Source organism: Vanellus vanellus, assembly GCF_965231255.1.
Source record: "Vanellus vanellus genome assembly, contig: HAP1_SCAFFOLD_670, whole genome shotgun sequence".
Classification (NCBI taxonomy): Eukaryota; Metazoa; Chordata; class Aves; order Charadriiformes; family Charadriidae; genus Vanellus; species Vanellus vanellus.
This window is the reverse complement of record NW_028127400.1, coordinates 21471-43828: the sequence shown is the minus strand read 5'-3', so window position 1 is coordinate 43828 and position 22358 is coordinate 21471. Positions and strand designations below refer to the sequence as shown.

Here is a 22358-nt window from a genome sequence, read left to right as displayed (position 1 = left end):
GAAGCCTCCCAGCACCCTGCGCAGCTCTGCACGTGCACACGTGCACACGCGGACCTGCACTGGTGTGCGCACACACGCACACGTGTATGCACAGGCACGCACACCCCCACGTGCACACACTCACACACATGCATATGCACTCACGCGCACACGCAGGCTGACATGCATGCACACGTGCACACACACATGCACATACACATGTACACAACTCACCGACATGCATGCGCGCACACACATACACACGCACACACGCACACACTCATACATGCACACACATACACATACACAACTCGCATGCACACACACACACACCGCCCGTGCACTCATATGCACACGCGTGCGTACACACACTCGCATGAATGCTCACACGCATGCACACACGTTGACATGCACATGCACACTCGCATGCACGCACATGCACATACACATATGCACACACACACGGAACTTGTTGACACGCATGCACACACGTGCACACACACGTACACAACTCGCTGACGTGCATGCTCACACACATGCACATGTATGTACCCACGTACTCATTACACACACGTGCATACACACAGACACGCATGCACACACACGTGCACACAGATGCTGACCTGCACGCACACACACATACACACAAGCGCACACACATGTACACAACTCACTGACAGGCGTGCACTTGTGCACGCGCACGCTGAAGCGCACACACACACCCACATGCACACTCTCACGCCCATGCACATGAACATATGCACACGCGTGTGCACAACTCGCTGACATGCATACACACACGCATGCGTACATGCACACACGTGCACTGCCGTGCATGCACGCACACATACATGCACACCCCCCCATACACACACGTGTCCATGCACTGATACGCACACGCACGCTGCCACGCAGGCGCACGCCTGCACACACACATGCACACACGTGCTGACACGCATGTGCTCAAATGCACCCCCCCCCCCGGTGTGTCCTCCCGGTGCCGGGTCCCCCCGCGCCCCGCAGCCCCCCCCCCCCCGGGGACAGGGGAGAGGGGACAGGGAGGGGGAGGGGGAGAGGGAGGGGGACAGGGAGGGAGCGCCCCCCCGGCCCCGGGCTGCCGCAGTGTCCTGCGGGGCTGCGCTGACATCTGGTGGCAGCGGGCAGGGCCAGCAGCAGACGTGTCCCACCAGCCAAAACTGTCCCTGTCCCCGGCCCTGTCCCCATCCCCATCCCTGTCCCCATCTCCATCCTCATCCCTGTCCCCATCTCCATCTCTACCTCCATCCCTATCACTGTCCCCGTCCCCGTCCCTGTCTCTGTCCCTATGCCCATCCTCATCCATCCCCATCCCCATCTCCATCTCCACCCCCATCCCTGTCCCCATGTCTATCCCTGTCCCTATCCCCTCATCCCTGTCCCTGTCCCCATCCTCATCCCTGTCCCTGTCCCCATGTCCATTTCCTTCTCCATCCCTGTCCCTGTCCCTGTCCCCATCTCCATCCCTGTCCCTGTCCCCGTCCCCATCTCATCCCCATCCCTGTCCCCATCCCATCCCTATCACCATCTTCATCCAGGTCCTTGTCCCCAGCCCTGTCCTTGTCCCTGTCCCCATCCTCATCCCTGTCCCTGTCCCCATGTCCATTTCCATCCTCATCCCTGTCCCCATCCTCATCCCTGTCCTTGTCCCCATGTCCATCCCTGTCCCCATCCTCATCCCTGTCCCTGTCACCATGTCCATTTCCATCTCCATCCCTGTCCCTGTCCCCATCCCCATCTCATCCCCATCCCTGTCCCCATCCCATCCCTATCACCATCTTCATCCGGGTCCTTGTCCCCAGCCCTGTCCTTGTCCCTTTCCCCATCTCATCCCTGTCCCTGTCCCCATGTCCATTTCCATCTCCATCCCTGGCTCCGTCCCCGTCCCCGTCCCCAGCCCTGCCCCGTGCGTCCCATGTCACCGCGTTGCCCCTCACCACGTCGGGGGCCGAAGCTTCTTCTTAACCCCCAGGTAGACCTTCAGGTTCCTGACGGGCCACTCCTTCTCCGGCTTGTGGCTCTGGGGGGGAGAGGGACACCGCGTTGGGGACTGCCAGACCCTTCGCCACTCGTCCCCACGGGGGGGGTGGGGTGGGTTTTGTCCCCCTGTGGCAGACGGGGGGGGGGAGAAGCCGCAGCAGAGCGGGTGGCAGTGCCCGTGGCAGAGGGGACGTGTGACGGCCGCCCCCGCAGCACCGTCCCACCTCGGGCGCTGGGACCAGCGCTGGCACCGTGGGACGGGGCCTCCGGAGCCTGGCACGAGACGTCCCCCGTGGGGACACCCATGTCATCCCCTTCCTCATGCCACGGCCACAGCAGTGGCCCCCGAGGCTCTGCCCCGACGATGTCCCCAAATGTCCCACTGCCAGCACGGCAGGCGGCCACCTCTCCGCGGCGGGTGAAGACGCGTCCCCCGTCACCGGCAGACGTTTCGAGGGGGGCAAAGCCCCACAGTCCCCCCCCCCTCCCACCCCCCGCCCCCCACCCCCGGTGCCGGCTGCGCCTCGCATTGCCGCACAAGCCATGCTCCGGCAGCGGGGGTGACACCGTGGGGACACCCCCACACCCCCCCTCTCCGTACACCCGCGTCGGCGTGCGAGCGGCGTGACTTACAAGAGCCCGATCCAATGCCCGCGGGATGGGGGAGCCAGCTCAGCCCCCCCACCCCCCCCGAGACCCCTCGCCAGCGGCGGACCCCCTTCCCCCCGAAAGGGGAGCGCCCCGCGTAGCGCGGAGGGCTGGCAGCACCGGGGGGGGCTGCGGCACACGCGGCGGTACCCCCATGGGCCCGGGGGGGGCTGCGGCACGCGTGGGCACGGGGTGAGGGGCACGGGCGCACTGGCGGGATTGGATTTGGGATTGCCCCCGGGCGACCTTGTAAGGGCAAGGGGGTGCGGGACCCCCTGCGCCCCGCTGAGCCCCCCTCTACTCACCGCCTCCGAGGGGGGGGGGCGCTGCTTCAGGCTCTGCGCGACAGAGGACGGGGGGGGGTTAAAGCGGCCGCAGCGGGAGGGAGAGGGGACCCCCTCCCTGGAGACCCCCCAGTGGTGCCCACGGGCAGGGCACGGGGCCGGGGGGGGCGGGGGGGAGGGGCAGGGGGTGCAGGCAGCGGGGAGATGGGGAGAAGGCGCCCCGGTATGGGCAGGACGGCGGCGACCCCCCCCCCCCCGCGCTGCGCTGGGGCAGAGACGGCTCCGGAACGATCCGGGCTCGGGGGGAGACACAGCACTGCGGGATCGGCCCCGTCCCTGCCTGCACTGCTGCCACATCCCTGCCTGCACTGCCTGCACTGCTGCCCCGTCCCTGCCTGCACTGCCTGTGCACTGCCAGCCCCGTCCCTGCCTGCACTGCCTGCACTGCCAGCCCCGTCCCTGCCTGTACTCAGCCCCATCCCTGCCTGCTCTGCCTGCACTGCCAGCCCCATCCCTGCCTGCACTGCCTGTGCACTGCCAGCCCCATCCCTGCCTGCTCTGCCTGCACTGCCAGCCCCATCCCTGCCTGCACTGCCTGTGCACTGCCAGCCCCATCCCTGCCTGCTCTGCCTGCACTGCCAGCCCCATCCCTGCCTGCACTGCCTGTGCACTGCCAGCCCCATCCCTGCCTGCTCTGCCTGCGCTGCCAGCCCCGTCCCTGCCTGCACTGCCTGCACTGCCAGCCCCATCCCTGCCTGCACTGCCTGTACTGCCAGCCCCATCCCTGCCTGCACTGCCTGCACTGCCAGCCCCATCCCTGCCTGCACTGCCTGTGCGCTGCCAGCCCCATCCCTGCCTGCTCTGCCTGCACTGCCAGCCCCATCCCTGCCTGCACTGCCTGTGCACTGCCAGCCCCATCCCTGCCTGCACTGCCTGTACTGCCAGCCCCGTCCCTGCCTGCTCTGCCTGCACTGCCAGCCCCGTCCCTGCCTGCACTGCCTGCGCGATGCCACCCTATGTGGGTCCCACATCCCGAGGGACTCCCGGCAGAGGGTCCCAGGACAGCCCGTCGGGGAGGGCGAGTGCAGGCAGGGGCAGGGCCGGGCAGGGCAGGCAGGGGAAGGCAGGGCAGGCAGGGGAAGGCAGCGCAGCCCCGCAGGCAGGCGCAGGCAGGGCTCACCCGCACTTCCTTGTAGAGGCGCAGGCAGCTGTGGTTGAGGATGAAGTAGCGGTCGTGGAAGCCGGTGCTCAGGCCGAGCCCCAGCAGGTTCCTCTCCTCCCGAAACTTCATCATGCCGTGCTTGCAGTCGCCCACTCTGCTGGCTGGGGGCACACGCCTGAGCGGCTCCGGCCCCCCAGGGGGGGTCAGGCCCCCCAGGAAGGGTGTGGGGTGCAGGCAGACCCGGTCCCGTAGGGCACCCCCCGCCCTCCTCGCCTCCGTCACCGGCTGCTGCCCGCTCCCCGCACAGGCAGGGCAGGCAGGACCATCTCCCCCCCTGCACTGCGCGCAGCATCCGGCCATGGCCCCGTATCGGGGGGCTCCCAGCCACGCGCTGAGCGGGCCGGTGCTGGCAACATGGTCGGCAGGATGTGACCCGGGATGGTTGGTCCCATGGGGTATTTCTGCAGGGTCGCAGTCGGCAGGAGAGGGAGCGTCCTGCCCACCCTGCGCTGGCGGGGACCGGCCCTGCCCCATCCCCATCCCATTCCCATCCCATCCCATCCCATCCCATCCCATCCCCATCCCCATCCCATTCCCATCCCATCCCATCCCATCCCATCCCATCCCCATCCCCATCCCATCCCATCCCATCCCATCCCCACCCCATCCCCATCCTATCCCCATCCCATCCCCACCCCATCCCCATCCCATCCCCATCCCCATCCCCATCCCATCCCCATCCCCATCCCCATCCCCATCCCCATCCCATACCCATCCCCATCCCATACCCATCCCATCCCATCCCATCCCATCCCCATCCCCATCCCCATCCTATCCCCATCCCATCCCATCCCATCCCATCCCCATCCCATCCCATCCCATCCCCATCCCCATCCCCATCCCATCCCCATCCCCATCCCCATCCTATCCCCATCCCATCCCCTTCCCCATCCCATCCCATCCCATCCCATCCCATCCCATCCCATCCCATCCCATCCCCATCCCCATCCCATCCCATCCCCATCCCCATCCCCATCCCATCCCCATCCCCATCCCCATCCCCATCCTATCCCCATCCCATCCCCTTCCCCATCCCATCCCATCCCCTTCCCCATCCCATCCCCATCCCCATCCCATCCCCATCCCCATCCCATCCCATCCCCATCCCATCCCCATCCCCATCCCATCCCATCCCCGTCCCCATCCCCATCCCATCCCCATCCCCATCCCATCCCAATCCCAATCCCAATCCCAATCCCATCCCCATCCCCATCCCCATCCCGCCCCATCCCACCCCTCCCCAGTTCCTCACCGAGGTAGATGAGCATGTTCTCCATGGACATCTGCTTCTTCACCACCAGGTAGCTCTCCGTCCCCAGGCCGTGCAAAATGGGCAGCACTTTTTCCGAGTAGTGCAAAGGCCGTTCTGTGGGGCAGAGGCACAGGCAGGGTCAGGCACCTCACGGCGGGGGGGGGGGGGGCTGGGAGCCACCAAGGAGAGGGGGGGGTCACACGTGTGTCCTGAGAGTTTGCCAAGTGGCGGTTCTGCCCTTCCCCACGCAGACCTCCCACGCAGCACCATCCCCTTTTCATTGGCTTCATTTCCCGGTGCCCGCTGCTTACTCATTGCCCCCTGGGGAGGGGCCTTTGGGCCCGGGGGGAGGTGAGCAGCGGGGACCCCGCGGGGGACCGGGAAGGTGCCTCAGCAACAACCGCCAACAAGATACCGCAGTTGCGAAACACGCGTGTTTGGGAAGGGCCGGCTGCTGTAGGCAGCCGCTGACCCGCACGCGGGCCGGCCAAAATATGCGCGGAGGTATTTCAAACATGGGCGTTTGCACCCAAGCGAAGGGCGAGTCGCGGGTCTTGCGAAAGTTCCCGGGTGAAGATTCCGTTGTCGGCTCATTTGAGCCCCTAGGCACCCTGACGATCCTTTTATTTAAATTTTTTTTTTTTTTAAGGGCTGGGGGGGGGGGCGGTGCTCGGCCGAGCACGGCGCGTCGGTGCTTCCCCGAGCGGGGCGGGGGCGGGGGGGAAGCTGCCCCCCAACCCTTTGCAGAGGGGACCCTGAGCCTTGGGGTTGGGAAGGACCAAAATATCTCAGCAGAGGCTTTGGGGGATGCCCGGGGAGCGCCGTCGGGCTCAGCACCCTGCCAGGCACGGCCCCCCCGGCCACCCTCAGCCCTCCAGAGCCGGCGGCAGGAGCTCGAGGCACCGGAGGGCATGAACAGGGTCTCATCCTGCTCACGCCAAGCTCTCGCTTGCTGCTGCACCCCGAGGCTGCTCCCTTTGGTGGCCAGAGACCCCCAGACACACGTGTCCCCCCCCGCCCCAGGGCTTCCAAGGTATTTGAACCCCAAAGGATGGAGACAGATGGCCCTGTGCGTCCTGGCCCAAACCACCAGCCCATCTGCAGCGCTCGGCCATGTGCAACCTGGATGCGGTGAGCAAAGCTGCAGCGCTGCGGCCATCCTCCCTCGAGCGCCTGGAGCCCATCTCAGCATTGCTCCATGGTACGGTCCCCATGGGAGTCTTCTTGTCCCCATCCCTATCTACATCTCCATTCCCATGTCTAATCTCCACCTCCACACCCACCTCCATCCCCATCCCCATATCCATCCCCACCTCCATCCCTATCCCCATCTCCATCTCCATCCCCATCTCCATCTTCATCTCCATCTCCATCATCTCCATCTCCATCATCTCCATCTCCATCATCTCCATCTCCATCTCCATCATCTCCATCTCCATCATTTCCATCTCCATCATTTCCATCTCCATCTCCATCTCCATCATCTCCATCTCCATCTTCATCACCATCCCCATCTCCATGTCCAACCCCATCTTCATCCCCACCTCCATCCCTATCTCCATGCCTATCCCCACCACCCTCATGTCCCCGCACCGACCTGCCTCCTCCCTCTCGTTCACTTCAAAGCAGCTCCAATAGTCCTTCTCCTTCATGACGATTTTCCTCCGGTCCAGGATCTCAAAGGTGAGCTCCTCGGCTGTCATCGTGGCTGGGATCTGGGTGGGAGGGACAGAGGGAAGGGACAGGTCTCCATCAGCCTGTGCCCGGGGCCATGCCACCCTTGTGCCACAGCTCAGAGCCACCCTGTGCCACCACAGAGGTTTGGGCATTCAATGGGGGGTCCCCGTCCCCTCTGCGCCCTCCACCCCACCACTCACCTTGATGTGCTGCTCTGCCTCCGTCTTCTTCTCCTCCAGGTAGACAGTGCAGATGAAGTCCCCGGCTTGCTGAAGGGCAACGGGAAAGCACTTCAACCTGGAGCTAATCCCCCCAACCCAGCATGGACGTCCCCTGTCTGGGGCATCTCCAGGACATGCTGCAGCAGGCGGTGAGGTCCCCACGCAAAGCATGTGCCCCGGAAAGGTCTCCATGACCAGCACCCACCTGCTTCCCGCTGGACGCTGCCTCCCGCATCTTCATGATGGCCATGATCTCATCCTGCTGCTTCTTCATCTCTTGGTCATCGACCTGCCGAGGAAGAGGAGCCCAGGGAGCCATCAGGGTTGACCAGACCACCCTTAGGTTTCACCGCAGCAGCAGACACGGGTCCCCAGGAGAATCTGCTCCTCTGCCCAGCGGTGCCGGCACCTCCTGGGGGGTCTCCAGGGTTTGCAGGGACATGGACACCCCTCCCCTCGTCTCCAAAGCAAAGAGATGTCTACAGACAGAGTAGATGCAGCTTCTTCCTCCTTCCACCTCCCCACCCCCTGGGAATGTCCACACATGGCCCTGACCCAGAGCAGCGCCGGGGGCGGGGAGGGTGAACCTACGTTGAAGATCTTCACATAGTGGCCGATGAGGTCCTCCACCACGCGTCCTGCCTTGTAGTCCTTCCCGTCCGTCTGGAAGAGCGTAGGGCCGAAGACGATGGCCAGGTTGTGCGTGTTCATCTGGTTCTCCCCAGAGAAGCGCTGGACCCTGCGGGGAACCCCGTTACAATTCCCGCCCCGGAGCACTCCCCCCGGGGAACCCCCCCTTCAGCCTTGCCAAGGGGAACGCGCCCCACATCGGGACGTGATGCAACACTCTGGGCACAGCTTGACCCCGAATCCCCCTCTTCCTCGCCTGGGCTGTGAGCCGAGGGATGAGGGCCCTTCTCCACCCCGGGACCCCGCAGCAGACGGGACGATGCCCCACAAGGGCTCGGCCGTGCCACGGACCTGCCACCCGCGCCGTACCGAAAGAGGTGGTTGATGAGCGCCTTCAGCGTGGCCCGGTTCACCGTGGGGAGGGTGCTCAGGAGCCGCCGGTACTCGTCAATCTTCGCCTCCTCATCCTCCAGTGCTGCGAGAGGGGCAGGAGGGAGAGGAAGAGCGCGGAGGGGCGCGAAGGTGAGATTAAGACCCACGGTCCCACCATCCCCTCTCCAGACCCCACCTCAGATCCTCCTGTCCCTCCTCGGGACTGGAGCACCCCAGGGCTGGACCCCCCAGCTCCATGGGGCCAGAGCATCCCAGCTCCACAGGGCTGAATCATCCCAGCTCCATGGGGCTGGAGCACCCCAGGGCCGGAGCATCCCAACTCTGTGGGACCGGAGCATCCCAGGGCTACCACATCCCAGATTTATGGGACCAGAGCCTCCCAGCTCTGTGGGACTGGAGCACCCCAACATCATAGGGCCAGAGCCTCCCAGCTCCGTGGAACCGGAGCATCCCAGGGCTACCACATCCCAGCTCTGTGGGATCGGAGCACACCAGGTCTGTGGGATGGGAGCATCTCCAGCTCCACGGGGCCAGAACATCCCAGCTCCATGGGGCTGGAGCATCCCAGCTCTGTGGGATAGGAGCACCCCAGTTCCATGGGGACAGAACTTCCCAGCTCCATGGGGCTGGAGCATCCCAGCTCTGCGGGGTTGGAGCACCCCAACATCATGGGGCCGGAGCACCCCAGCTCTGCAGCACCACGGCTCCCGGCTGTTTTGCCACCGGGCGCCTCCATCCCCAGTATTGACGGGCCGGATTCAGAAGCGAAGGGTGCCGGGGGGGGGAGGGTGTTGGGGGGCGTCTGGCTCTCTGCCCCATCCCAGCCCTAGCACGGGGCTGCCCGGGGTCAACGTGGGCTCTCTCTGCTCCCCACCCACCGCCGGAGCCCCCGAACACCCGTGGCCCATACATGCTCTCCCCGTGCAGCCCGGAGGAGAGGGCGAAGGGGGCTGCAGCCACATCGGGGAGCCCCGACCCCCTCCTCCCACCACCTCCCCAACCCCCCAGCAGCACCCCCAGGGCTCACCCGTCGCCCGCAGCCAGTCCGGTCCCCACCGGGCGGTGAAGAGCCCATCCCCGAGGTCACGGAAGAAGCGTTTGAGGGTGTTGGCGACGTCGTCCACTTGGTGCTCGCCCTCCTTCAGGCGGACGCTGCGGGCGTCCCGGCGCAGCATCTCCAGCAGGTTGGTGGTCTTGGAGTTCTGCCCGCTCTTGCGGTAGATGCCCTCCGACGTCAGCCCTGCCGCAGAGACGGTGGGGATGAGACCCTCTGCGTGGGGGATGGTCACCCCCTCCCGGACCCCCACCTGCTCCCCCATCTCTGTTCCCGGAGCGTTCGCTTCTCAGCATGGAGAGAAGGCTCCGGGGAGACCTCCGAGCCCCTTCCAGTGCCTAAAGGGGCTCCAGGAGAGCTGGGGGGGGACTCTGGGTCAGGGAGGGGAGCCGTGGGATGAGGGGGAATGGTTTGACACTGACAGAGGGGAGACTGAGATGAGATATGGGGAAGAAATTGTTGGCTGTGCGGGCGGTGAGCCCCCGGCGCAGGGTGCCCCGAGAAGCTGTGGTGCCCCATCCCTGGAGGTGTTCAAGGCCGGGTTGGACGGGGCTGGGAGCACCCTGGGCTGGGGGGAGGTGGCCCTGCCCATGGGTGGCCTTTGGGTGGTCTTCAAGGTCCCTTCCCACCCAAACCCTTCCATGGTTCTATGTTCGGCCGCCGCCGGCGGGGCGCTGGTGCCGTGGCTGTCCCCACCCCACAGGTGTCCCCGCGACCGCCGAGGAGCCGCGGGCTGGAGCCAAAGCGCCTCTCCAGCCACATTCCTCCCACAGCGCTGGAGCAGGAAGAAGGGCAGCACGTGTCACGAGCGCATCCGGCCTCAGCCCGCCCCACCACACCGACGGGGTGACCCCTACCACCGCGCTCCCGTCCCCACCAGCACCGGGCGACGGCCAACGGTGGCACATACCACACTGGGTGATGTAGTCGATGCAGCGGTCCACCAGCAGCGGCACGTCCGACTCCGTCAGCTGCTGCTCCGACAAGGTGTCCCCCCCGCTGCCCGCAGCCTTCTGGATGGCGTGGACCCACCCCAGGAAATCCAGTTTCCTCTCCCCCTGGATGTACAGCGTCCTGCCGGCAACGCTGGCCTCAGCCAGGGGGGTCACCCGCCCCCAAACCCTCTGCCCAGGACCCCCAGGAAGGACCTGGGGATGGTCCCGACTCTCTTTTGGGGATCCCCTGTCAGGGCGGGGAGGGTGAAGGCACCCCAAGAGGAGGGGGATTTGGGGCAGGGTGGGATATTTTGCTGGAGGCGTCTCACCCCCCCCCCCCCACACACACCCTCTGCTCTCACCTCCGCCTCTCCACCAGCACCAGCACCTCGTTGTCCCCCTGGATGGCTGGAAGGGATGGCAGAGAGCCCGTCACCCGCGGGAACATGGGGTTCCCTGCCCACCCCCACTCCCCCCCCATGGACCCAACGGATCCAGCTCCATCCCAAATGGGACCAACAGCGACTTTCCAGGGATGGAGAAGAGGATGGATGCACGGAGGGACCACGGCAGCACCACCCACCACCACCCTCCCACCACCACCGCCACCAAAAGCTGGGTGTGCTGCTGGGGGGCAGGATCTGGGGGGACCCCAAGGGGTGGGCTCAGGGGCACGCACAGAGCTCCTGCAGCTTGCGCAGTTGCAGCGGGTCCTGCTGCTCGCCGTCCCGGCAGGAGACGTGGAGCGCGGAGCCGGTCAGGGCGAACCAGCCCTCCTTGGCACGCTCCAGGTTGAGGCCACCTTTGTAGTGCAACCGGCCGATGCGCTCGAAGTCCAGAGCCAGCAGCTCCTCAGCACTGGGATGGACGAAGGACTGAGCCGGGGAGAAAAGGGATCCATCAGCCTGCGGCACTCACAGCCACCCATGGCCATCCACAGCCACCCACGGCCATCCAAGGCCACCCACGGCCACATATGGCCATCCAAGGCCACCCATGGCCATCCACGGCCATCCAAGGCCACCCATGGCCATCCACGGCCGCCCATGGCCACCTACGGCCACCCATGGCCGCTCAAGGCCACCTATGACCACCCATGGCCACCCGCAGTCACCCATAGCCACCCACATCCACCCACGGCTACCCATGGCCACCTAAGGCCACCCATAGCCACCCACAGTCACCCATGGCCATCCACAGTCAACCATGGCCATCCATAGCCACCCATGGCCACCTACGGCCACCCATGGCCGCTCAAGGCCACCTATGGCCACCCATGGCAACCCATGGCCACCTACGGCCACCCACGGCCATCCACAGCCACCCATGGCCACCTAAGGCCACCTATGGCCACCCACAGCCACCCACAGCCACCCATGGCCACCCCAAGCCCACCCCAGCCTACCTTGGCAATGGACTTGAGCCATTCCCGAGCGGAATCGGGGCTCTCCAGCCCAAAAAGGTAGAGCCTCTCCGACTCGGTGTAGAGCTCGAAGGTGCTCTCGATGCTGCGGGAGAGAAAAGGGGAGAGTGAACACCAGCACGTTGGGGGGCGGACGGGGCTGGGGGGGGACAGGGGCATCCCCCAGGGGGAGAAGGTCCCACCAGGTCTGCCGACCACTGGTGTGGTTTGGATTTGGGGTCCCACCTCCATATCCCCCAGTCCTCCAGCATCCCCCCGCCGATGGGGAGCACAGGGGGTGCACGGGGGGGGGGGGGGGAGGGGGAAGGGGGTGCAAAGGGGTTACAACGGGAGTGCAAAGGGGCTACAAAGTGGCTGAAAAGGGGCCACGAAGGGGCTGCAAATGGGCGACAAAGCAGTTAAAAAGGGGCTATAAATGGGGTGCAAAGGGGTTGCAAAGGGGCTGCAAAGGGAGTGAAGTGGTTACAAAGGGGCTACGAAGGGGTTAAAAAAGTGTTAAAAAGGGGCTGCAATGGGGCTACGAAGGGGCTACAAAGGGGCTGCAAAGGGGCTGCAAAGGGGCTGCAAAGGGGCTACAAATGGGGTGCGAAGGGGTTACAAATGGGGTGCGAAGGGGCTACAAAGGGGTTTAAAAGGGGGTGCAAAGGGGCTACAAATGAGTCATAAAGTGGCTACAAAGGGGCTACAAATGGGGTGCGAAGGGGCTACAAAGGGATGAAAGGGACTACAAAGGGGCTACAAAGGAGGTGCGAAGAGGATGCAAAGGGGTTAAAAAGGGGCTACAAAGGGGCCACGAAGGGGCTGTGAAGGGGGTGAAAAGGACCTATAAAGGGGCTACAAAGGGGCCACAAAGAAGCCCCAAAGGGGCTACAAAAGGGGCGAAAAGGGGCCACAAAGTGGCCGCAAAGGGGTTACAGAGGGGCTATGAAGGGTTCACATGGGCTCCTTGCCACGACGGCGGGCTCACGCCAGTAGCCCCCCATGCCATCCCCCCCCGTGCCCGGCCCTATCGAGGTGCTATGGGGCAGGGCAGAGGCGGGGGGCGGGGGGGCCCATCCTCACCCGTGCGCGTGGGGCGGGTTGTTCACCAGGCAGACCATCTCCTCCACCTTGATCTCGCCGTTGGGCACGGCGTTGCGGTCGTTCTCGTAGTAGCTGAGGACACCGTCCTGCAGCGCGCACCACCGCCGGCTGAACTCTGCGCGGCACAGGACGGTGCTGGCCCCATACACGCCAAATCCCCCCCCCCCCCCATCTCCCCAGCTCGCCCACAGCACCCAGCAGGGGGGTGCCCACCCGCTGCGACACCCCCACTCCTTGAAGCGGGCTGGCTGCACCTCCCTGGTGACATTTCCCCCTGGGGAGTAGGGGACGGCGCGTTTCCCCCACCCCAACCTCCCCACCACCCCTTTTGGGGGTCCCACTCCGCACCCCCCCCCCCCATACCCCTATTTCCCAGCCCCACCGGCCAACCCCACAGACCTTCCTGGCCCTTCCGCTCGCCCACGGGCTTGGCCATGGAGGGGGTCTTGTAGAGGAAGCCGTGGTGGGTGACGGAGGGCAGGGGCACCGAGTAGGGCCTCTCCTCGCTGCCCCCCACCTCCAGGCGCGGCGTCTCTGCAAACGGGGGGACAACCTGTCACGGGGGGAGGGGGGGCTGCACACCCACCCCCCCCCAAAGAACCGCTGCAGCGGTGACACCGGCCACATCCCCCCCCCCGCCCATGGCTGGGTGCCCCCCGCCCCGGCACAAGAAGCCGTATCCCAAAAGCATCCCACAGGCTGCAGCGCGAGCCCCCCACCGCGGCACGCCTGGGCTGACCGGAGCAGCTCCGGCCCCCAAATGTGGGGCTGCCCGGGGGTCAGCGGGGTCAGGCTGATCCGCCAGGATGGTATCCCACATCCCACACATCCCGCATCCCACATCCCGCATCACACATCCTGAATCCCACATCCCGCACCTTAAATCCCGCGTCCTATATGCCGCATCCCAAATCCTACAACCCACAAACTACCTCCTGCATCCCACATCCCACATCCTGCAACCTGTATCCCAAATCCTGCAACCAGCATCCTAATCCCACATTCTATATCCTGCACCCTATATCCTGCATCCCGAATCCTACATCCCACCTTCTACCTCCTGCATCCTCCATCCTCCACCCCAAATCCTGCATCCTACATCCCACATCCTATATCCTGCATCCTATATCCCACATCCCGAATCCTACAACCCACATCCCGCATCCTACAACCCACATCCTACCTCTGCATCCCATGTCCCGCATCCTGCACCCTGCATCCTGAATCTTACCTCCTATATCCTATATCTCACATCATATATCCTGCATCCCAAATCCTACATCCCACATCCTACAACCCACATCCTGCATCCCAAATCCTGCATCCCGCATCCTACATCCCACATCCTATATCCTGCACCCTATATCCTGCACCTCGAATCCTACATCCCGCATCCCAAATCCCGCATCCTACATCCCACAACCTATATCCCGCATCCCGAATCCTACAACTCATATCCTACCTCCTGCATCCCACATCCCGCATCCTGCACCCCAAATCCTACATCCCGCGTCCTATATCCTGCACCCCAAATCCTGCATCCCGCATCCTATATCCTGCATCCCAAATCCTACATCCCACATCTTGAATTCTGCATCCCACATCCCTCATGCTGCACCCCAAATCTTGCATCCTACATCCTATATCCTGCACCCTATATCCTGCATCCCGAATCCTACATCCCGCATCCTACATCCCACATCCTATAGTCCACATCCTGAATCCTACAACCCATATCCTACCTCCTGCATCCCACATCCCGCATCCTGCACCCCAAATCCTGCATCCCGCATCCTATATCCCGTATCCTATATCCTGCACCCGATATCCTGCATCTCAAATCCTACATCCCGCATCCCGAATCCTGCATCTTACATCCCACATCCTATATCCCGCATCCCTATATCCTGCACCCTATATCCTGCACCTCGAATCCTACGTCCCACATACTGAATCCCGCATCCTACATCCCACATCCTAAATCCCGCATCCCGAATCCTACAACCCATATCCTACCTCCTGCATCCCACATCCCGCATCCCGCACCCCAAATCCTGCGTCCCGCAACCTATATCCTTCACCCTATACCTTGCATCCCAAATCCTGCATCCCGCATCCCAAATCCCGCACCCCGCACCCCCGAGGGCAGAGGACGGCAGCCGTGCAGCCCCCCCCGGTCCCACCGCAGACCCGTCCCCCCCTGCCTCAGTTTCCCCATCCCGCCCCTGCCCGGGGACACCCCCCTTCCTTCGGGGGCCGGGCCGGGCCGGGGCGCGGGGACACCCCTAAAGCACCCCCAGCTCACACCGCCTGTGGCTCCCGGCCCCGTTCCGCGCGCCGCACCCACCCCAAAACCCCCATCCCGGCTAATCCCCCCCCCGCCCCGCCGGGATGAGCTGAGGGGTTTGGTGTTCTCCGGGTCCCGGGGGCGGCCGGCAAAACCCCACCGCCCTCCCTCCCACCCCCCCTTTTTTCCTGCCGACACGTCTCGCCACGCGACGCCAGCGCCAACCCCGATTTTGGGCCCCGTCCAGCTCCGGCGGGACGGGCTCGGCCACCGCCGCGGGGAGGGATGGGGGTGGGCTCCGGCCATTCCCGGCACACCCCCGCCCTGGCTGCCAGGATCGGGCCCGTGGGGAAGCGTCAGCCCACCCGCTGTGGGGCGGACACGTTTAGGGGGGTGACAAAGTAGGGGTGCTCCCCCCACCGCCACCACCGCGGCTACCGGCGATGCCGCGACGGCTGCGGGAGAGGTGGTCCCCTCCACCCCGGTACCCGCAGCACCATCCCACATCCCCGGCGGGGCGCCGGACCCCTCCCCGACCCCCAACACCCCCCCCAACTTTTGGGGGTCCCCAAAACCCTTCTCCCGCTGCGGGGACAGCAGCCCGGAGACCCCCACTCCAGGAAGTTACCGGAGCGCCGTTAGAGACCCACTACCGGCACAAAACGCCCCGGCAACGCCGGTTGCGGGGGGTTGAATCCCCCCCCCACCGGGGGATTTTGGGGTGGGGGATTATGGGGGTCACCCCGTACCTGAGGTCCTGTTGTGGAGGAGGAACTCCATCTGCAGGCGCTGCCCGCTCTTCTCGGCCAGCGCCAGCGGCGTGGGGCAGCGGGGGTCCCCGGTGGCGCAGGTCACCGCCGCCCCGCAGAAGAGCAGCGCTTGCGTCTCGGCCAGGTCCCCGGTGGTGACGGCCGCGCACAGGGCCTGCGGCGGAGGCGGGGGGCGGCGGGTGAGGCCGGAGGCCGCCCGGGAGACAAAGCGGCCGAGAGCGGCCGAGGCGCAGCCCCGCGGCGGCCCGGTTGGGTAAAAGAAGGGGTTGGAAGTGGGAGGGAAGAAAAAGTTTGGAGGCCAAACGGGGCGAGTACGGCCTCCCCCCCGGCGGGGTGGGGCGGGCGGACGCGGGGACGGAGACGGACAGAGGGACGGAGACGGAGAGGGGGCGCGTTAGGCCGAGGAACAAACAAGGCCACGTGCGAGTGGGCCCCGGCGGGAGCGGGAGCGGAGCGGGCGGCGAAGGGACACGGCGGGACGGCCGCGGCGGTGTCACACGTGCCATGGGGGGGGAGGGTCTCTGCCCCCCCCAGCACCGGAGTCCCCCACGGGACTGCAGGTGGGGGGAGATGGACCCCGGGGGGGGGTGCAGAGGGGGAGAGGGGGCTGGGGTGATGCAGGCAGGGGTGCAGGCAGGGGTGCAGGCAGGGGTGCAGGCAGGGATGCAGGCAGGGAGTGCAGGCAGAGTGACAGGCAGGGATGTGGGCAGGGGTGCAGGCAGGGGTGTGGGCAGGGGTGCAGGCAGGGGTGTGGGTAGTGGTTTGGGCAGAGGTACAGGCAGGGATGTGGGCAGGGGTGCAGGCAGAGGTACAGGCAGGGATTTGGGCAGGGGTGCAGGCAGAGGTACAGGCAGGGATGTGGGCAGGGGTACGGGTAGGTGTGCAGGCAAGGATGCAGGCAGAGGTACAGGCAGGGGTTTGGGCAGGGATGCAGGCAGAGGTGCAGGCAGGGGTGAGGGTAGGGGTGCAGGCAAGTATGCAGGCAGGGGTGCAGGCAGGGATGTGGTCAGAGGTACAGGCAGGGGTGCAGGTAAGGACGTGGGCAGGGAGGTGGGCAGGGAGGCGGGCAGGGATGTGGGCAGGGAGGCAGGCAGGGATGCAGGCAGGGATGCGGGCAGGGATGCAGGCAGGGATGTGGGCAGGGATGCGGGCAGGGATGCGGGCAGGGATGCGGGCAGGGCCGGAGGGACCGAGGGAAACCACGCAGCGCCATGCAGGGGGCTGGGCGGCCCCCTCGCTCCCCAAAACCAACCTGGGGACCCCCCAAACTCCGCACGCCGGCGGGAATCCCCCCGTCCCCCCGTCCCCTGCCCGTCCCCCCCGCGCGAGGGTGGCACCCACCCTGTCGAGCTCCTCCTGGTTGCCGAAGAGCGGGTGGTAGCGGCGGTATTTGCCCTCCCGGTACTTGGCGGTGAGGAAGCGCCTCCTGTCCCCACTGCCGCTGGTGGGGGCGATGGCTTCGCTGGGGGGGACGTTGGCGGCCCAGAAGGCGTTGGCCGCCGCGTTGCCGAGTTGGCAGAAGAGCTGCGGAGGAAGAGGGGGGGTGGGGGGGGTGGAAAAAAGGAGAGGCCAAATTTGGGGGGGGGGGGGGGGAGGTTAGTCGAGGGGATGGGGCACGGCTGGAAATATGGGGGATATTCGCTGGGGGGGGGGGGGGAGTTGTGTGTATGGGGATGTTCACAGGCGGAAGGCACCGCAGTGGGGAGCGGTGGGGGGGGGGTTGGGGGGGGTCCATGGGGACCCCCGCCCGCCGCAGGCACGCAGGGCGGCTCCCGGCCCAGCCCCACAGCACAGCTGGGAAAAAAAAAACCAAGAGCACATCTGGAAAGCAGCATCCAGCTGCAGGCGAGGGGGAGGCGGCGAAGGGGGGGGGTTGGGGGGGGGGGGGGGGTTGGGGGGTGATGCTCAGCAGCCACCCAGGGAGGATTTAAAGGGCTTTTTTGCCATGTCCCCCCCCCACACTCTGCCACCCTCGGGCAGCCCCACATCGCCCCAGAGGGTCCGTGGGGTGCTCTGCCAGCAACCCCCCCCCTCAAAGATATTTGGGGGCGGGGAGGGGGGTCCGGAGGGTGGCGGGGTTTCGGCCCTCTTCCCGGTGAGGGGAGGGGAAGGGGAGCGGCGCTGGAAGCGTTTGGGGGCTCGGGGGGGCGGGGGGGGCCCAGGCAGGAATGCAGCGTCGGGCGGGGGCCCGGCGGGGGCGGCGCGGAAAGGGGGGGCCGGGAGGGTCTGCGGGACGGCCACGGCCACGGCCACGGCCACGGCGGCCGCCCTCGGGGCCGGCAACGCACCCCGGCTGCCCCCAAAAAGCCCCACCGGCGGCCGCGGCACTTCGGGGGGCTGCGCTGCCCCACGGCCCCATGGCCCCATGGCCCCGCGTCCCAGCCCCACAGCTCCTCAGGCATCTCCCCACACCGGCCCCATAACTGCTGCCATCTCCCCACGCCAACCCCACAGCCGTCTCCCCACACCAGACCCATAGCTCTGCAACCATCTCCCCACATCAGCCCCACAGCTCCACAGCCATCTCCCCACACTGCAACCACAGCTCTGCAACCATCTCCCCACACCAGACCCATAACTCTGCAGCCATCCCCCCACATCAGCCCCACAGCTCCACAGCCATCTCCCCACACCGGACCCATAACTCCACACCCATCTCCCCATGCCAACCCCATAGCTCTGCAACCATCTCCCCACACCGGACCCACGGCTCCACAGCCGTCTCCCCACACCGGACCCATAACTGCAGCCATCTCCCCACAGACACGCAGACACCGTCTGGCCACGGCGCAGCCACACAAGTGCCATCGTGCCCCCCGCCGTGCCGGGGGGGTGCCGGCCAGCCACACACCCCGGGGAGGGGGACGGCGGGCTGCCGGGGGTCCCCTCCCCACGTGACACCGCAGTGTCACCCAAGAGGGTCGGATGGGGCTGGGAGAACCCTCCCGGCCCCCTGCGGTCCCCGGCCCATAGCCAACGGGGCCACCACGGGGCAGGGACCCCACAAAGGTTTTCGGGGTGGGTCTGTGCCAATACCTCGATGAGCTCCTCCGTCCACACCTTCCTGTCCATCTTCAGGCTCCGGACTTTGGTGATGCCGGGGCCCAAGCCCCGGTGCTCCCCTGCCGGCGAGACCAGCCCTCAGGGACCTGGAGGGTCGTCCCCCTACGTGGGGCAGGGGACGCCCGGCCCCTTCCCCCCACCCCCCGCCTCCCCCAAGGGCTGCGGGTACCGGCGCATCTCTTGCAGATGACGACGCAGAGGTTGATGGAGGCCCAGTCGGGTTTGGGCGAACCGCAGTCGGCGCAGAAGCGGTTGGACTCCACCGCCCAAATCCTCTCCGCCACCTCCGAGTTGGAGAGAGCTTCGGCGATGGACTGCCGCATGGCTTCCACCCACTCCTCCTTCTCCTGGTCCGAATCGGCGGAGAAGCTGCCGGATGACGACGACGGTGGTGATGACGATGACGACGATGATGATGGAGGGGTGAGGGACGGGGATGGCGGTGGGGAGGGGCAGCGCCGGCGGCAGCCCTTCCCCTCCCTCGGCTCACCTGAAGATCCTGTACGGCGTGGTGAGGTCGAAGCCGCGGCGGTCCACCTCCTTGACGTTCCCCACGTTCATCTCGATGTAGGTGATGCCGATGCCCAACCGATAGTCCTTGGCGGGGGCGGGGGGGGGGACAGGGGGACGACACCTCAAAATGGCATCGGGGTCCCCCCGCGGTGCCACAGCATCCACCCCACCGCCCCCCACCCCCCACCGGCCACCCACCTCCGCGTTCTTGTAGAGGAAAACTTTGTCCCCGGCCACCGCCACGAAGAGTTTGTGCTTGACCCCCCGCAGCTCCAGCAAACCGCATTTGTCGGCCGCGTCGGGGGCGGTGGCACCGTCGGCGCTGGGGGACACGGACGTCCTCTCCGCAGCTCTGCTCTTCCGCTCCTCCGCCATGCGCTGCAGGGTCCGCATCCACTCGTTACGGTCCGCTGTGGGGCCGGAGGGGAGACGGGTCAGCATCAACCGGGGGGGGGGGGGGGGGGTTGTCACCCCTCGGGCTGGGGAAGGTGGGGGGTGACAGGCAGTGGGGGTCACCCAGGAGTAGGGACACACACACACACACACCCCAAAATCGCTCACCGTCGCTGTCAGCCCGAAAGACAAAGTTGCGGTTGTGGGTGACCACCTCGAATTTCTGGTCCCCGACGCTGGCCACGCGGGAGATGGAGGAGACGGGGATGAAGCGCTTGGAGTAGGTGTCCTGAGGGGGGGGACAGGGGGGGAGAGATGTACCGGGACACACCGCTCAGCACCGCGGCCCTGGCGAGGCGGGATGGGTACCGCGCTGGTACCGATGCTCATGATGCCACGAGCATCCATGTCTGAGCATCCCAGAGCATCCTGGAGCATCCCTGAGCATCCCGGTGCAGCCCAGAGCATCCACAGGCATCCCCAAGCATCCTGGAGCATCCCCGAGCATCCCGGAGCATCCCTAAGCATCCCAGCACATCCTGGAGCATCCCTGAGCATCCCCAAGCATCCCCAGCGCATCCCTGAGCATCCTGGTGCATCCCGGCACATCCCCGAGCATGCCCGAGCATCCCAGAGTATCCCGGCGCATCTCAGAGCATCCCGGAGCATCCCCGAGCATCTCTGCACATTCCTGAGCATCCCGGAGCATCTCAGAGCATCCCGGAGCATCCCGGTGCATTCCCAGGCATCCCGGCGCATCCCCGAGCATCCCAGCACATCCCTAAGCATCCCGGTGCATCCCAGAGCATCCCCAGGCATCCCGGAGCACCCTTGCGCATCCCTGGGTATCCCGGAGCATCCCTGAGCATCCCCAAGCATCCCCGGCGCATCCCCAGCACATCCCAGAGCATCCTGGTGCATCCCGGCACATCCCTGAGCATCCCCAAGTATCCCAGAGTATCCTGGCGCATCCCTGAGCATCCCCGAGCATCCCAGAGCATCCCGGTGCATCCTTGCGCATCCCTGAGCATCCCTGAGCATCCCCAAGCATCCCTGGTGCATCCCGGCACATCCCTGAGCATCCCCAAGCATCCCCAAGCATCCCTGGCACATCCCGGAACATCCCTGAGCATCCCCAAGCATTCCGGAGTATCCTGGCGCATCCCTGAGCATCCCTGAGCATCCCGGCACATCCCGGAGCATTCCGGTGCATCCTGGCGCATCCCAGCACATCCCCGAGCATCCCCAGCGCATCCCGGCGCATCCCACCTTGGTGCCGGCATCACCCCAGTACCCCCCCACACACACACTGGGATGCAGCCCCTCGGCACGGCCGGGATGCCCAGAGGGAGGGGGGGGTCTCTCACCCCGACACCCCCCCCCCAAAAACCCCCTCCCTTCCCTCCTCACCTTCTCGCTGTCGAAATAGCGGAGGTAGTCGGCATCGAGCTTCACCCACCGCTTCTGGTAGATGTAGGACCTGGGAAAGGGGAGGAAGGGGGGGGGGACATGGGGGGGGGGACCCCACCGTCCCCCTGTCCGGGGGGTGCTGCAGCCCACCGAGGCGGGTGCTGCTCCCGTGGGGCGGTGGGGGACACACACCACCCCACCCCCCCACCCCCCCCCGCGGGAGCTGCACTGGGTGCCCTTGAACTGGGGGGGAGGGGGGGGGGACTGGGCCTGTGCCTTCACGCCCCAGTTGCCAAATGTCCCCCCCGGGGCCACCGCGCCATCGATCCTGCCCCCCCCCCCCCCATCATGTCACTGCTGGGGACGGGGCGATGGGGACTTCACGCTGTCCTCCGGGCGCTAATTAAACCACAGAGATGGGAAACGACCCCCAAAAGCCCCCACTCCCCCCCCCCCAAATATGTCCCTATTTGCAATTACTGCTCAGGACCCACAATCTGGTGACGGTTCCCCCCCCCCCCCCAGGGGGGACGTGTGGCACACGTGTGGTGCCTCTGTCAGGTTGGGGACATGTGGGGGGGGGGGGGGGGGGCCCCACGGTTGGCGCAGACCCCACCGGAGCCCCTTCTCCCCCCCCCACAGCCCACCCACTGCGGCACCGGCACTGCCGGAGACGCCAAAGCGGAGCGAGCCAAGCGCGGAGCCCCCCCAAACCCAACCATGCCCCCCCCACACCCCCCAAAACCAACACCGCCCCCCCCGAGCCCCCCCCCAGCCCCACGGCTCCCCGGTGACGAGGGCTCGTTTGCTCAGGAAGGGTTTGGCCATCACCATCATCACCATCACCACCATCATCACCATCATCACCATCACCGGCGCTCGGCCTTTGCGGAACCCTCAACCGGGATTAAAAGTGCCCCCCCCCCCCCCCCCCCCCAAATAGGAGCCCGTCCCCCTCCCCTGGGGGGCAAAGACCCCCCCAGCCCCGTCCTGGCGGCTTTTCGAAGCCGATGGGGTTCTGCTTCTCCTCCCGTTCCCTTCCCCGTTGTGTCCCCCTCCGTTCCCCCGGGACCCTCCCGCTGCTCTCCCCCCTCCTCCTCGGCCC

General features: G+C 66.1%; 1 protein-coding gene across 1 annotated transcript in view; it reads right to left on the bottom strand.

Annotated features, from left to right (window-relative positions):
• Positions 1-22358, bottom strand: part of ARAP1 (ArfGAP with RhoGAP domain, ankyrin repeat and PH domain 1) — a gene marked incomplete at its 5' end in the record, with an annotated part of 40328 nt that overhangs the window by 5448 nt on the left and 12522 nt on the right. Inside the window, 24 exons of the mRNA XM_082501077.1 lie at positions 1953-2035; positions 2949-2981; positions 4108-4250; positions 5402-5515; positions 6999-7116; positions 7279-7347; positions 7505-7588; positions 7891-8038; positions 8299-8404; positions 9350-9562; positions 10287-10450; positions 10674-10719; positions 10991-11186; positions 11717-11819; positions 12797-12932; positions 13217-13351; positions 15854-16028; positions 17216-17398; positions 18911-18996; positions 19107-19306; positions 19428-19534; positions 19649-19860; positions 20012-20132; positions 21254-21323. Of these exons, the coding sequence (XP_082357203.1) occupies positions 1953-2035; positions 2949-2981; positions 4108-4250; positions 5402-5515; positions 6999-7116; positions 7279-7347; positions 7505-7588; positions 7891-8038; positions 8299-8404; positions 9350-9562; positions 10287-10450; positions 10674-10719; positions 10991-11186; positions 11717-11819; positions 12797-12932; positions 13217-13351; positions 15854-16028; positions 17216-17398; positions 18911-18996; positions 19107-19306; positions 19428-19534; positions 19649-19860; positions 20012-20132; positions 21254-21323 (3045 nt within the window). The remainder of the gene's footprint in view (positions 1-1952; positions 2036-2948; positions 2982-4107; positions 4251-5401; positions 5516-6998; positions 7117-7278; positions 7348-7504; positions 7589-7890; positions 8039-8298; positions 8405-9349; positions 9563-10286; positions 10451-10673; positions 10720-10990; positions 11187-11716; positions 11820-12796; positions 12933-13216; positions 13352-15853; positions 16029-17215; positions 17399-18910; positions 18997-19106; positions 19307-19427; positions 19535-19648; positions 19861-20011; positions 20133-21253; positions 21324-22358) is intronic.